At 39.2% G+C, this 15,211-nt stretch overlaps 1 protein-coding gene across 1 annotated transcript; it reads left to right on the plus strand.

The window, feature by feature from the left end:
- Window positions 1-1,997: 1,997 nt before the first annotated feature.
- On the plus strand, window positions 1,998-2,936 carry LOC118587562 (olfactory receptor 10S1). Its single transcript, XM_036193593.1, has one exon. It carries the CDS (start codon window positions 1,998-2,000, stop codon window positions 2,934-2,936), a length of 939 nt encoding a protein of 312 aa, XP_036049486.1.
- The last annotated feature ends 12,275 nt before the right edge of the window (window positions 2,937-15,211 follow it).

Here is a 15,211-nt window from a genome sequence, read left to right on the forward strand (position 1 = left end):
TGTTCAAATTTCTCCACATCTAATATGCCTTTTACTCTTTATCTGATTCTTAAATTTTTATCACATTTATTTATTAGCTTGTTTTGTGTATGTGTGTTGGGGGTGTATATGCCATGGCGTATGTGTGCAGGACTTGAAGGGAGCTGCTCTCACTTCCTACCATCTATGTCCTGGGACTCGAACTCAAGTTGTCAGACATGTCAGTGGGCACCTTTACTCTTTGAGCCATCTTCCTGTCCCTCTATCTTATTTTTAATCATATTCATTCCAGTGACTGTGGAACACAAAGATCAAAATTTCATCCGTTGAAACATCATGGACACAAAACATGTAAATAAAACTGAAATGCAAGAGCCTACTCAACATTGGTATGGGATCTTTCATGAAACAGAGATCAATAATTTTCTGAGCTTGGCAAAGCAGAGGTCTTATAGATTGTTGTCAGAAACATCAGAACAATTATCAATGCATTGATAAATGTATTGGAAATGAGGAATTTAAGGTCCTGTCTTATTAGCTTTACTAAGTCCTAAACATTGAATAGCAACATTGAATAATCACTGACAATATCCATATTTTACATTTAAGGAAAAGAAAAACAACAGATAGATCATTGTCACCATCTGTTTCATTCACCTGATAAGTGGTCAACTGGGGACTTCAAACTGAAGTTCATAAAAATCCCAAAACTGTGGTTCCTTCTTATTGCTACTGTTCTATCTCTAAACTGTTAGGAAGAAACTAGAGAACATGTGAGACCCTTTCCCTGTGTTCCTCTTGAGGAAACATGACACAAACACAGAATATCAAATCAGCCAAGGCAAAGAATTATGGGAATTCATATTTCCATTAGGTTTCAGGAATTTCTAAATCAATATGAAGGAAAATGTGTATAAGTGGAACTCTGAGGAATTAAACACTCACCCTGCAGAATAAATTAAGGAAGGAGAATGTTGGGGAATGCCATGACTGTATTGGAGAGAAACTATACCAGAGAAGATACATCAATTAACACACCTGGATGGGCGGACTGCAGAAGATAACCTTCTTATCACAATGGAAAGACACATCAATACTTTTGGTTGTCACAAAACAATGTAGCAAGAGTAAAGGATCACAGTTAAGGTGTTTTCAGAAGGCTGAGACACACAATATATAATCATCACAATCATTGAATACTAGAAGAGGAGGTGCCTAAGATTACACTCCAAGACAAACCTTAGGGAAAATATGTAGAAACTGAAGACTTTGTAGGTAAATGTCAATGAAGGAGACTTTCGCATGATACAGGATCTAATATACAGTATGGAATGTATCAAAAATTTCAGCTCTAAACCAATAGAGAGAAACACCAAGAAAGACATGGGAAAATAACTACCAAAGTGTTATGGGGAAAATATGAACTATCCTAAACAAATAGTTTGCATAATTGTATAATCTGTTCTCACGGGCTTCATTATCATACTCTTGAGGGTTGTGGGTAGTTAAGATTCCAAAGAACTCCCTCTGAGTGAGAAATGGGTGGGAGGATGTATTCCTGGCTGATGTAATAGCCCTATGATTCAAGGTAAGTCCAGAGATTAATGCTGTTCCCAAATGGCAAACAGCAATTAAGTATGTAGCTGGGTGCATGCAAAGTACAGAAGAGGAAATTAGGAGGCAAGAGCACCATTCTCAAGTATATGCCAAATCACTTCCTCAATGACAGCAGAATTTGTCCTCTGTGTTTACATAATTAATTTGTGGACTGCATTTCTACAGTTCTTACAATCCATATGTACCTCACAAAACTACAGGTCATGACTCCAAAACTTTATTTTTGTAAGAATGTTTAATATGAAAACAGAAGTATAGGAGGAAATTGAATTGAACCTGTTAGTTTTCTTCTCTTATGAAACAAGGCCAAGATGGAATGCACCAAACAATAAAGATATTTGAGGAACGAGGGCGGTTATTTACTCTATTACAATCAGATTTATTGAACAGGAGATAAGAAGATGACTGTGAAGACAGAGTACCTCAACCAGACTATGGTGAGCCACTTCTTCCTAGAGGGCTTGATGTACACAGCTGAGCATCCTGGCCTCTTCTTCCTCCTCTTCCTCCTCATCTACAGCATCACTGTGACTGGCAATCTCCTCATTCTCCTTACTGTGGGCTCTGACCCTCATCTCCGCTCCCCCATGTATCACTTCCTGGGCCACCTCTCCTTTCTGGATGCATGTCTGTCTACAGTAACAGTTCCCAAGGTCATGGCAGGCCTACTGACTTGGGATGGGAAAGTCATCTCCTTCCACGGCTGTGCTGTACAACTTTATTGCTTCCACTTTCTGGCCAGCACTGAGTGCTTTTTATACACAGTCATGGCCTATGACCGTTACCTGGCTATCTGCCAGCCCCTGCTTTATCCAGTGGCCATGAACAGGTGGGTGTGTGCAGGGATGGCTGGGAGCACTTGGGCCATAGGTGCTGTGCACTCTGCAATTCACACTTCCCTCACCTTCCGCCTGCTGTACTGTGGGCCTCACCATATTGCCTACTTCTTCTGTGACATCCCTCCAGTACTGAAGCTGGCCTGTGCAGACACCACCATTAATGAGCTTGTCATGCTTGCAAACATTGGCGTGGTGGCTGCAGGCTGCCTCATTCTCATCATCATCTCCTATGTCTTCATTGTGGCCGCAGTGCTGCGCATTCGCACAGCGGAGGGACGGCAGAGAGCCTTTTCCACTTGCACAGCACATCTCACCGTGGTGCTCCTATACTACATGCCCCCTGTCTGCATCTACCTGCAGCCAAGCTCCACAGGTGCAGGGGCAGGAGCCCCAGCAGTATTCTACACAATAGTCACTCCAATGCTCAATCCTTTCATTTACACACTGAGGAACAAGGAGGTCAAGCAGGCTTTGAAGAGGTTGGTGTGTAGAGGCTCCTGAGAGTCTCCAACTGGCAGGCCAGGCCCCCACCTGAGCCTGTGGCTGTGTTCCTTGCCCATCAGGAAGACAACAATGACAACCACTCAAGTCCTACTTGAAGGAGGAAAATGCTGGATGTCAACTGAGCCACATGTCCTTCCCTTTGGTCTGCCTCAGCATCTCCTTAACAAACTCTTCATCAATAAAATGCAGACTACAGAGGTGACTTTTTCAAGTATTTCCAACACTTAAACTTGGGGGTATGTAAATTTTGTTCAAACTCTTGCTTATTTTAGTATTTCTGTAAAGTAACTGTACTGACTATATATCTATTACCAATTCTTAAAGCAAAAATACAAAAACCAAATTTTTGTTATCTATCTCCTGGTTTAAGAGAAGAGACAAAATTTTATCATGATTAAAATAAAACTCCAATGAGAATTGTGGCTTGCCCAACATCACTAAAAAAGTCATTATCTTATCTTTTACCATTCCAGGTAGTGATACCTAAGACCATACTCACAAGGTGAATAACAAACAAGGAATTGTAGCTGAAGTTTTTCTGGTCCTACCCAGCTCCCATGGCCCCTCAGTCCTGCAGCTGCTCAAACCCAAATTAACACACAGAGGCTAATATTATTTTTAAACTATGGCCATAGCAGGCTTCTCACTAGCTAGCTCTTATATCTTAAATTAACCCATTTCTATAAATCGGTGCTTTGCCACGTGGCTTATGGCTTACCAGTACTTTTACATCTTGCTTCTTCTGGCGGAAGCTAGCAGTATCTCCTCTCCTCTCTCTTTCTTCTTTCTCTCTAGTTAGAATGTCCCACCTAACCTTATTCTGCCTCATCATTGGCGAAAAATCTTTATTTATCAACCAATCAGAGCAACACATATTCACAGCATACAGAATGACTTCACCCATCAGTGGATTTGGAGTCATTTGAACTTACCCAAATCCCAGACTCTGAATTCACTAGTCAGTAGATAGAAAATTTTGTACAAATCTTATACCTGTAGCATCAGGTTAAAAAGAAAATTAAAAATAATTTCCTTATGGAATTTTATGAGGTCTGAATGAGATAATTGGAAAAGTTTTGTTATTTCCATTAGTGAAGTACTTTTCTTGTAGAACAACCACAAGAACAGATTTTTCAAGACAATGAGGTAACAAATACATTAAGATTCTGCTTAAAGTAATTTTCTGTATGAAGGGAGAAATTGTGATGTCTTCCAGGATGAGTGATTGATCTAATCTTTAGATAAATGTGCCTGGACTGCTAAACTAAACGGTATGCACATGGCACTTTATCATTTTAATTTTTCTATTCTTCTGTAGGAATTGCCTCAGCCAAACAAGTCACTCTTTATATTACGTTTTATAGCAAAACAAAATAAGTTGCAAAATGACCAGTTGAGAAACCATTACAATACAATAAACATAAAATGGGCAAAATTTGTTTAAATAGATGGTCTTAGAAATTCAAAGACATTATTATAGGTTTATTTATGAAGGAGAATAAATATATGTTAGGATGAGAATAGTAACTACAATGGATAATCTTGGTCAACCAGCTTGACTAGACCTGGAGTCAACTAAATGGCCATTAGGCACACCTTTGAAGGATTTTATTGATCAGATTATTTGAAGTAGAAAGAGCCATCTATAATGTAAACAATACCTTCTGGTGGCAGCTCAGATGAAAGGACACAGAGACAAGAGTGGAAGCTTTGATTTTTGCCTATTTGCCTTCACTCTTGCTAACAAGCTTGTCTACTCTGTTGCTGCAAATGCTACATTCCTTTGCTGATATTAGAACTAGACTCTTCGGGCTTCCTATGTTGACTGAAGATCAGCAGTTCTTTAGTAATCTTCCATGCTTACAGAGCCAGATTGGAACTGCTGAGACCTCCAGCCTCATGGACCACATAGCTACAGAATTCTTCACCCTTCCAGTGTGAACCACAGGAAATGTACCATGTAAGACAACCAAATAAAACCCACTTCAATATGTATTTGTTCTATCTGCTCTTTTCTTCTAGAGAACCCTGTCTAATACAGTAACTATAATCCACTATCAAATCCATTTCCTTGAGGTAGTGTGATGGTTGTATTACCTATTTTACTGCTCATCAGGATTATATTTCAAGGACCATTTTTATTTTTCTGACTACGTGAAGATGGTGTAGAGACACATGATCTACAGACACAAAGAAACTTTCTCAAGACCATGCTTCAGCTCTCGTGTGTGTGTGTGTGTGTGTGTGTGTGTGTGTGTGTGTGTGTGTGTATTAGCTTTAGCTCTAATATATATGGCTTCAAAGACCACACATTTCTGTATTGTGACAGTACTTTAAAGGTAATCAAACCCACCCTTCATCATTTAAGAAATTCATAGAGGCCTCAAAACCATTTCAGATTTTGTGGTCAGGATTCCTCAGTCTTTGAATTGTGCCTGGTGCTCTATAAATGCAGGATCTTAATCTAAAACTCTGGAAATGGATAGTATATAAGGAACATGACTACAGACTAAGATATGCAGTTAAGCTGCAGCATCCACACAGAACTCAGAGTTATTTTCCCTTGTCCCAGTATCTGACAGTTACTGGTACAACTGTAGAAAGGATGAAAGTAATTCAGGCAAGTTCATTGTTCCCACCAGAGCAAGCTTCAACACAGACTAAATACAGAGTGAGGACAGTGCCAAGACAAGCCTGGGTTCCATCTGACATTTCCCTCACTCCTGATAAATAGCTGCCTCCTGGAAATGCAAGGATGAATTATAAAAGACTAGCCACACAATTGCAATCATGATTTTTTCCTTTTACCTTTTGCCATAATACTTCTACATCTTTCTACCCAGTAAGAACCCTTAAATCTCTTGAGTTCTCTTCCTCTTTCAAATGGTCCATGACATCAGCTAATTCTAAGCCTTTATAACTATGTTGATAGATACCTTGTCTTTATTTATGAAATATTTTGTCTACATATCACAATTGTAAGAACTGTAAAAGGCTTTATACTGTTAAGTGTCCCAAACAAAACTACTCAACAAAATATTTAGGTCAGTAAAATATATGTTCCTTCATGTATTCAGCATGTACAAATGAAACAAGGCACAAACACATTCTTCATAGTAAAGTTACCAAATAACAATATTTGTTTTCTAATTGTTTAGGGAAATGGAAACTATTAATCCAAAATTCCCCCTCTCAAATTTTTGTATTTTATTATAAGACTTGAGAAGTGTGGTATAACTAATTGGGCTAGCGCAGCTATAATTAAATTCTGAATGTAAACGAGGACCTGAGAATTCATTTGTACTAATAAAAATGAAAAAAAAGACAAAATGAAGATAACTACTTAAAATAATTATTTTCCCTGCACCATGGCTAGCAAGTGGCTGATGCTTCTATATGATGAACATCTGTCAAATGAACAGGAACTAAAACAAAAGTATTTTCTAGGAAAATTTGCAGGGAAGGTTTTCCTGTGAAAGTTATTAAACAATCTTAACATGGGCAATCCTAAGACAAGAAAAGAAGGTAAATAAAATTGCTAGAATGTAAGACTGATTGATACCCTGCCTTATCTTCAATGGCTCATATTCAGAATTTTGCAATACTCTGGAAGGCAGAGCTTATGAAGTGAATTATGATGCTAGTAATTGAGTGGCAGCAATTTCCCACAGTGATTAATATGCCAGTGGCCATTGTCTTCAAGCTATTCTTTAAGTAACATGTAGTTCTAAAAATAAACTGTGTTCCCTTTCATAACTGGCACCATTATGACTAAATGGAATTTAGAAATTTCATTTCTTTGAAAAATATTCTTTTACATAAAATTCTTTTACAAGTCTATACTCAGTCTGATTAATATCTGTCCTAACTCAGGCTCTCATTACTAATATTTTTCCATGTAAATTATAAAAAATAAAAAGAGTACAGGCTATAAAGAAGTTACGACGAGGTAGCATTTTAACAGAATATTATTAAAATGTATAATGCTAGAGTCCAAAGCAATATTTTTGTACCACCTTAATGAAAGGTGACTGCATTTGAGAAAAAGGTGTTGTTATTCCATTTTTCTTTAGAGTTGCATAGTATTTCATTTTATGAATGTTCCAGGTTTTCAACATCTGTTCATCTGTTGATGGATAACTAAGTTTGTCAGATATTGGGTTTATCCTCTCAATTTTGAGTTTTACTTGTTTGTTTGTTTGTATATATATTTATATTTGCTTATTTTTACAACCCAACTACTGTTTCCCCTCCTTCAACCAAACATGGCATATCAAGTTGAAGGCTGGACAAGGCAACCCAATACAAAAATAAGGTTCCCAAAAGCAGGCCAAAGAATTACAGACAGCTCCTGCTCCCACTGTTAGAAGTCCTACAAGAACCAAGCTACACAGCTGTAACATATATACAGAGGGCCTAGGTCAGTCCCATGCAGGCTTCCTGGTTGTCAGTCAGTCTCTGTAAATCCTTATGAGCCTATGTTAGTTGATATTATGGGTTTTCTTGTGGTGTCCTTGACCTCTCTGGTCCTATAGTCCTTCATCCCTGTCTTTAGCAGGATTCCCCAAGGTCCACCAAATGTTTGGCTGTGGTTCTCTGAATCTGTTTCCAACAGTTGCTTGATGAAGCCTCAACTTTGAAAATTTTTTTCATGAATGAAAATTCTAAATATCATTTTCATTCTTACACTCATATCTTTGCTTTTGGTAATTCCAAAGACAAAGAGATGATCTACAGAGCTACACAAGTCTCAAATCTCTGTTTACATTTGGTTAATAGATGTGTTTATTTTATTGTTTTTCATTTTCCTACCATACTGTCCTTGATTTGCCTTTGAATGCACCATTCATTTACTATGTCATATCCAGTGCCTTCTAAGACTATTCAATAAATTTTAAATTTCACTTGTTTTAAATTCTAGGTGTATAAATTTTTTTCTGGAAATAGGATAAAACAAAATTTAAAAACAAATCTTAGATACAAGTTAAGGTTAGTAACTACACTGATACATTTGAATGTGGTTGTAGTTTTGTGGGAATATACATATCACAATTTATTAATGTTGATACTTCAACTTCATGCATTTCATTTGATGTTCACCTACCTCAAGCAAGAAGCCAAAATCAGTGTTAAGCTAAACTTACATAAACAGATTTATTTAATTAAACGGATACTTAATGATGTAATGTCATTAAAAAATATCTCAAAAGAGGAGACTAAATAGTCAATTCATAAAAAATATAGTTTTTAAAGTATTATTTTGAAAACAAATGAAAGAAACATTATTTAATTCAAATTTAAACCACTTTAACTTTTATTTTCACTCTGTTTTTGTTTCTAACAACAAGTTTTATGGTCATCATACACACAAATAAAGTCATAAATTGCTATTTTACATGTCAGAAGTCTCAAGTTCACATGGTAGTTAGGACTTGCTTAATAATACATAAATAGCAGAGACAGGCCCCAAGTCCCAGGCTCTTTCAATTCTACATTCTGAGTGGTGACCATTTGGAATGGTGCATGCCTGTATCCAGTGAGCAATGTCCCCAAAATCCTCCCACCATTCCAGTCATCATGTTTCTTTATTAAATTGATTTTGTTGCTGTACTGTAGTTATTATAGTCCCTTTCTCTAATCTCCTTCCCCATTTACAACATGCCCTTCCTCCCTACAAGTCCTAGTTCCATATTCATCAATTTTTTGTTATTGTTTGGTTTGGATTGGTTCTCTTTTTTGTTTTGTTTTGTTTTTTGTTTTTTGTTTTTCGAGACAGGGTTTCTCTGTGTAGCTTTGTGCCTTTCCTGGAACTCACTTGGTAGCCCAGGCTGGCCTCGAACTCACAGAGATCCGCCTGGCTCTGCCTCCCTAGTGCTGGGACTAAAGGCGTGCGCCACCACCGCCTGGCTGTGGATTGGTTCTCTTTTTTGACATTTTATACTATGTTTACATACTTGGTATGTAAAAATGATATAAATGGTAGTATTTAAATTGATATATTTTATGTAATAATTTTGTCTCCAAATTAGCACTTTTTAATATTTTTATTTTAAAATTTTTCAAAAAATTATTTAGTTTTCTTTATTTCTTTTCTTTAAATTAAGTCCACTCCCCATGCTCTCTGCTCCAATTCTTCCTCCGATCTCCCACCATTAATCTTCCATGCTTCATGTGTGCTTTTCTCCCTTCACTGAATGCACTCAGCACAGCCCATGTGTGTGTGCATTACAGGGCCATTGACTGGAATATGGGTAGTCTCTCAGGGTCCAAATCCCTGAAGAAAAGTGACTCTCTCCCCATGGAGCCATCAGTTGCCAATGGCTCCTCAGCTGGGGGGCGGGGGGAGTTCACGTGCACTCCCATCATCCATGTGGGGATATTTTGAGCTTGATCATATGTAAGTCTTGTACATGTTGACGTGACCACTATCAGTTCCTAAGTGCAACGGCCTTCTTTTGTCCTGAAAACACCGGTTGTTGCACTCATCCACCACCTATGGCTCTTACAATATCTCAACTGCCTCCTCCATGATGATCCCTAGGACATGGGAGGAGGGAGTGTGATATAGATGACCCATGTAGAGATAAATACTTTGCAGTCACTAATTGTCTACATGCTGATCAGTTGTTGGTTTCTATGTTAATCATTCATGCTAAAAGAAGCTTTTATCATGAGGGTTGAAGGATGGACTAATATATAGGTATAATGATAATTCACTAAAAGTCAGTTCAATAGTGTGTACATCAGGTTCTAGAGAGTAGCCAAGAACAATGGCAATAGAGTGAAATAGTTGGTCTTCTATGGTATACCACAGACCAACAACTCTAAAAGAGTTAGTCCATTCCAGCACTGTACTATTTGATAGCCTACAATGACTATGAGGAACATTGTTTCCCCACTATAGGGTTGCTTAAACTCTTTTTATATATGGATGTGATATATTTTAGGAAGCTTCCCAAGTAGAAAGTTTCCACATTACTTTCTCAAAAGTTTTCAGTGTTAGTTATTCCTCCCCACAATCCTACCCCTGTCCTGCCCTCCTGTCACCCACCATCCCCAATCCTTCCTACTCCATTGTTCTCCTCTCCCCCTTTATACCTCCTGTGCTCCCTCTCCCCACTCTCCAAAGCCTAATCACATGACCCCTGCCTCCATAAGTACTCCAGTTTAAATACACCTACCCACAGATCCAAATGACAAGCAACATGGGGTTACCTTACTCAAAATGATTATTTCTAGTTCCTGAAAATTTCATAACAGAATTTTCTTAGCAGCTGGGTAATATACCATTATATAAATCTAGACACATTTTTGTTAGCCATTCATCACTTGAAGGACATCTATGCTTTTCCATTTCCTGGAATTTGTGAATAGAACAGCAATGAATAAGACCAAGGAAGTACTCTATAGTAGCATAGAGAGTCCCATGGATACATGCCCCAAAATGATATATCTATACTATATGACAGATTGAGTTCTAGCTTCTTAAGGAAACTCCTTGCTATCATGTCCACACCAGTTTCCAGTCCCACAGTGAAAAAGTGCTCTTTTTTTCCTCACATCTATCTATATAACCATTTATTGTCAATATTTTTGTTTTTAATGTTAGCCATTCCAAGTTAATATAAAATCTCAAAGTAGTTTTAATTTACATTTTCATTACTGAATTCAAAATGTTGATCATTTAAAAAATATATTTCCCTTATATTTTTGCTTGTGATCCTAACCTTTTATGGCTGAGCCATTTCTCCAGCCCAAACTCCCCAAGGGAGGCCTTACCCCCTCTGAGGAGTGAATGAGGGGTGAGGCAGGGGGAGGTGGGTGGGAACAGGCAAAAGAAAGGGAGGGGTAACTGTGGTTGGTATGTAAAATAAAAAAATTAAATAAAAAATATTTCTCAGCTATTTGTATTTCATTTTTTAGGAACTCTGTATCACTCTTTTCTCTAATTTTAATTGTTTGTTTTTGTCTTAGTTACTTTTAGATTGCTGAGAGGAGACACCACGACCAAGGCAACTTTTAAAAGAAAGTTTTTATTAGGTATTTATAGCTTTAGAAGATGAGTCCATGACCATCAAGGTGGGAAGCATGGCAGCAATCAGGCAGGCATGGTGCTGAGGTAGTGCCTGAGAGCTCACATCTTGATTCACAAACAGAGGTAAAGAAAGCTAACTAAGAATGGTGCAGGCTTTTGAAAACTCAAAGCCCACCCCAGGAACACACCTCCTCCAACAAGGCCATGCCTCCTAATCCTTCCCAAGTAGTTTTGCCAACTAGGTCCCCAGAAATCCACAATGATATATCCTCTGTAGTCTGCTGGCAATGGTCAAGAGAAAGCCTGATCTGACCTAGTCTGGTGATCAGATGACTAAAGACCCTAACAGTCATCTTGTGTTGTGACTGCCTCGACCAGCAAGGATGATGCAACACCGGAGCTCTTCTTTAAGTAGTTTATTCAGGACCTTGTTAACAGCAATGCCTCTCCCCGGGCAAGCCTCTCCCAGCCCTTAAGTAGGTCTGGGCTGCCAACCCCATACATCCACGTGGGCACTATCCATAGGTCCACTCATATTCAAGTGGCACACAAATCCAGCCATAGCCAAATAAGGAGCTGTTTACCACAAAGAGTACTTGCCGTCTGGAAGGCAGAGGGTGGAAGCCAGCGCCATCTTTAAGGTGCGGCTACACGCAGCTCTCTACAGTTCCCCCTTTTTGTTTTGCAGAGCAACAGGCAAGAGTAGAGGTCTGATCTCTGCTAAAATGGAACATGTACTAATGTTTGTCCAGGCATCATCCACCCAGAGAACACTAGACCCGTCCGATACCCTTTTCACAGAGGTGGGAGTTAGGGTACCAACCCACATGCAATCAGACTTGCTCTTCTTGAGGTCAGCGTATCTTAGCCTCAAGTGCAGTGCTCAGGCCTCGCATCCTGTGCCTAAATATCTTTTAAAGTAGCCAGCCAGGCTTGGGGGGACAGTTCTGCTTCAATGGCCATAAAGGCTTGGATAATCGTGGCCGCATGGTGACGCTGTGAGATCCTAATGCGACAAATGCACCACAAGCATACTAGGGAGGTGAGCACCAGTAAGCCTACTAGGGCTCTTATTCCTGCCCACTCTTCAGGTGATCCATGGCTGTAGCAATCCAGGAAGATAATCCCTCCGCCAGTCCGGTATCCATTCGGGTCGAATTCACCGTGACAATAGCCACCCTCAGCCAGTCCATCAGGTTATCAAACTCTCCGGTCCAATTGCCTAAAAGATAACTAGACAACCTTTTAGATAAATCTGCAGCATGGGTAAAATTATTATATTGGACACTAGTCACACATAACCCTTCATACTTCCATTGGCAGCCGAGTTGGGCAATCTTTCCATTTCACCTTTCCTTTAGGACTGTGCTGACAATGATGCCTGTCCGCAGCAGAACAATTGGAAGCATCCAAATTCAAAAAATTCAGGGTAAATAATGCAAGAGAGAGTCTGTCCTTAGGGGTATGGCCATAGCCTATTCCCCCTTTTTGTTTTTGAAGCAATTCCTTCAAGGAGCGATGAGCATGCTCCACAATGCCTTGACCTTGTGGATTATATGGTAGGCCATGTACAAGTTGCACATTCATCTGTTGACAGAAGGAGGCGAACTTCTGTCCAGTATATGCAGGACCATTATCTGTTTTTAACTGTTGAGGCTTACCCCATGCTGCCCAAGCTTCTAAGCAATGAGCAATAACATGAGAGGCTTTCTCTCCTGCCATTGGGGTGGCGTGAATGATTCCAGAGCAGGTGTCAACAGATACATGTATGTATTTGACACGTCCAAATTCAGAGATGTATGTAACATCCATTTGCCATATTTTAGACCATGAAGGTTAACTCCTAATCTAGAAGGATGATGAAAAATGACGCATTGGGGACAATCTAGTACCACCTTTCGTGCATCATCATGTGAGATAGAAAACTTTTGTTGTAATGTCCTTGCATTAACATAAAATTCTTTGTGGAAAGCATGTGCTCGTTGTATGGCAGAAGCCACAAACATCCACTCCTGTCTAGTACACTGGTCCACTATATCATTGCCTTTAGCCAATGGACCTGGCAGACTGGTATGTACGTGGATGTGTTGCACAAAAAAGGGATTCTTACGTTGCCAGATCAGTTTCTGTAATTGGCCAAACAATGAGCTAACAGGGCTAGAAGATTTGATGGGCCCTGCACATTCAAGGCTTTTCAAGGCATTAACAACGTAACTAGAATCTGACACTAAATTAAATGCAAACGGACAAGCCTTAAAAACTTCAAGAACTATTGAAAGCTCCACCTGTTGGGGTGCACCTGGCAAGAACTGATGCTTTATGGGTTCAGTAGAATCCACCATATAAGCACCACAGCCCATCTTAGACCCATCTGTAAATATAACACTGGCTCCTCGAATGGGCTGGGAAGCAGTTACCTTAGGGAAAACTACAGGATGTTCCTTAAAGAAAGTTAATAGTGGATGTTTAGGATAATGGCAATCTATGTGTCCTGGATAGGTACAACACAGTATTGCCCAATCATCTATGGCAGCACATAATATCTTGACTTGAGTAGAATCATAAGGAACAACTAGCGTTTGTGGTGATGTTCCAAAATATTGTAAACACTGCTGAATACCCTGCTGTGCAAGTAATGCTGAATACTCTGCTGTGCAAGTAATGCTACAGCAGTAGGATAATACTCAATTGATTTTGCAGGTGAGATTTTAGCATAAATCCATAATAAGGGTCCTTTTGCCATAAAATCCCTGTAGGTTGTAACTGGGTAGGCAGAATGCTCAGGGTAATATCATCATTATTTTGCACTCTTTGAAGAAAAGTCCTTTGTAACCTATCCTCTAATTTTGTTAAGGCTTCTCAGGCTTCATTGGTTAGTTGCCTCGGTGAATCCAAGGCTGCATCTCCAATTAGAATATCATATAATGGTTTTAATTCATAATTGGCCATTCCCAAACTTCCTCTTATCCAATTTATATCTCCTAATAATTTCTGAAAATCATTCAATGTGCAAAGATGATCCTTCCTTAATTCTACCTTTTGTGGCATGATATGATAATTAGTTATTTTAGAGCCAAGATAATTGACAACTTTACTCTGTTGCACCTTCTCAGGGGCGATATAGAGTCCCTTTTGCTTTAGCAGTTCTACAAGTGAGCTATATGCTGCTTGAAGAATGCTCTCCTCCTTAGCTGCTAACAGTATATCATCCATATAATGGAGGCATCTCAGGCCAGGAAAACGTGCTCTCAAGCGTTCTAAAGCAGTCGCTACAAACAGTTGACACATAGTAGGACTATTGGCCATGCCTTGTGGTAATACAACCCATTGATATCTTTTATCAGGTTCCTCATGATTAATGGACGGTAAAGTGAAAGCGAATCTCTCACTGTCTTTGCTATTCAGCAGAATGGAAAAGAAGCAGTCCTTAATATCTACCACAATAATAGGCCAATTTTCAGGCAAGGCTGACAGCAATGGAAGACCACGTTGTATGGGTCCCATAATTCTCATTTGCTCATTTATAGCTCTAAGATCATGTAACAATCTCCATTTTCCTGATTTCTTCTTGATGACAAATATGGGTGTATTCCAGGGAGAAAGGGAGGGCTTAATGTGCCCTTCCTCCAATTGCTCTTTTACTAATTGATATGCAGCATGTAATTTCTCGGAGGAGAGTGGCCACTGAGGAACCCACACTGGTTCCTCCGTTATCCAGGATAAGGGAATACCCTCCTCAGCGGCCCCTAGGAAAAACCCAATCCTTGTTTGGGTTTCCTAGGTACTGCTTGTATTGGCTCCTTTCTGCCTTGTAAAAATTTTCCCAAGCCAAAATGAGGATGACATCCCATATTTTTCATGATATTTTTAGATTCTTTGGAATATTCGTTACTCAATTTAAAGCCCATGGATTTCATAAGATCCCTCCCCCAAAGGGACACTGGAAGTTCAAGAACATAGGGTTGCATAATGCCAGAGTGACCTTCTGAATCTTGCCAATTCAACAAATTTGCACTAATATTAGGAACACTGGCATAACCCAATCCCTGCAATGTTTGTGAGGAAGCCTGTATAGGCCAACCTCGAGGCCAATCTTTGCTAGCTATGATACTGCGATCTGCCCCAGTATCCAAAAGTCCCATTATCTTGGTGCCATTAATGGTTAACTCTAATGTGGGTCTCTGATCTAAGTCTAAAGATAAAAATGTTAAATCTGTCCCTGAGGATCCGAATCCCT

Source organism: Onychomys torridus, chromosome 7 (assembly GCF_903995425.1).
Source record: "Onychomys torridus chromosome 7, mOncTor1.1, whole genome shotgun sequence".
Taxonomy (NCBI): Eukaryota; Metazoa; Chordata; class Mammalia; order Rodentia; family Cricetidae; genus Onychomys; species Onychomys torridus.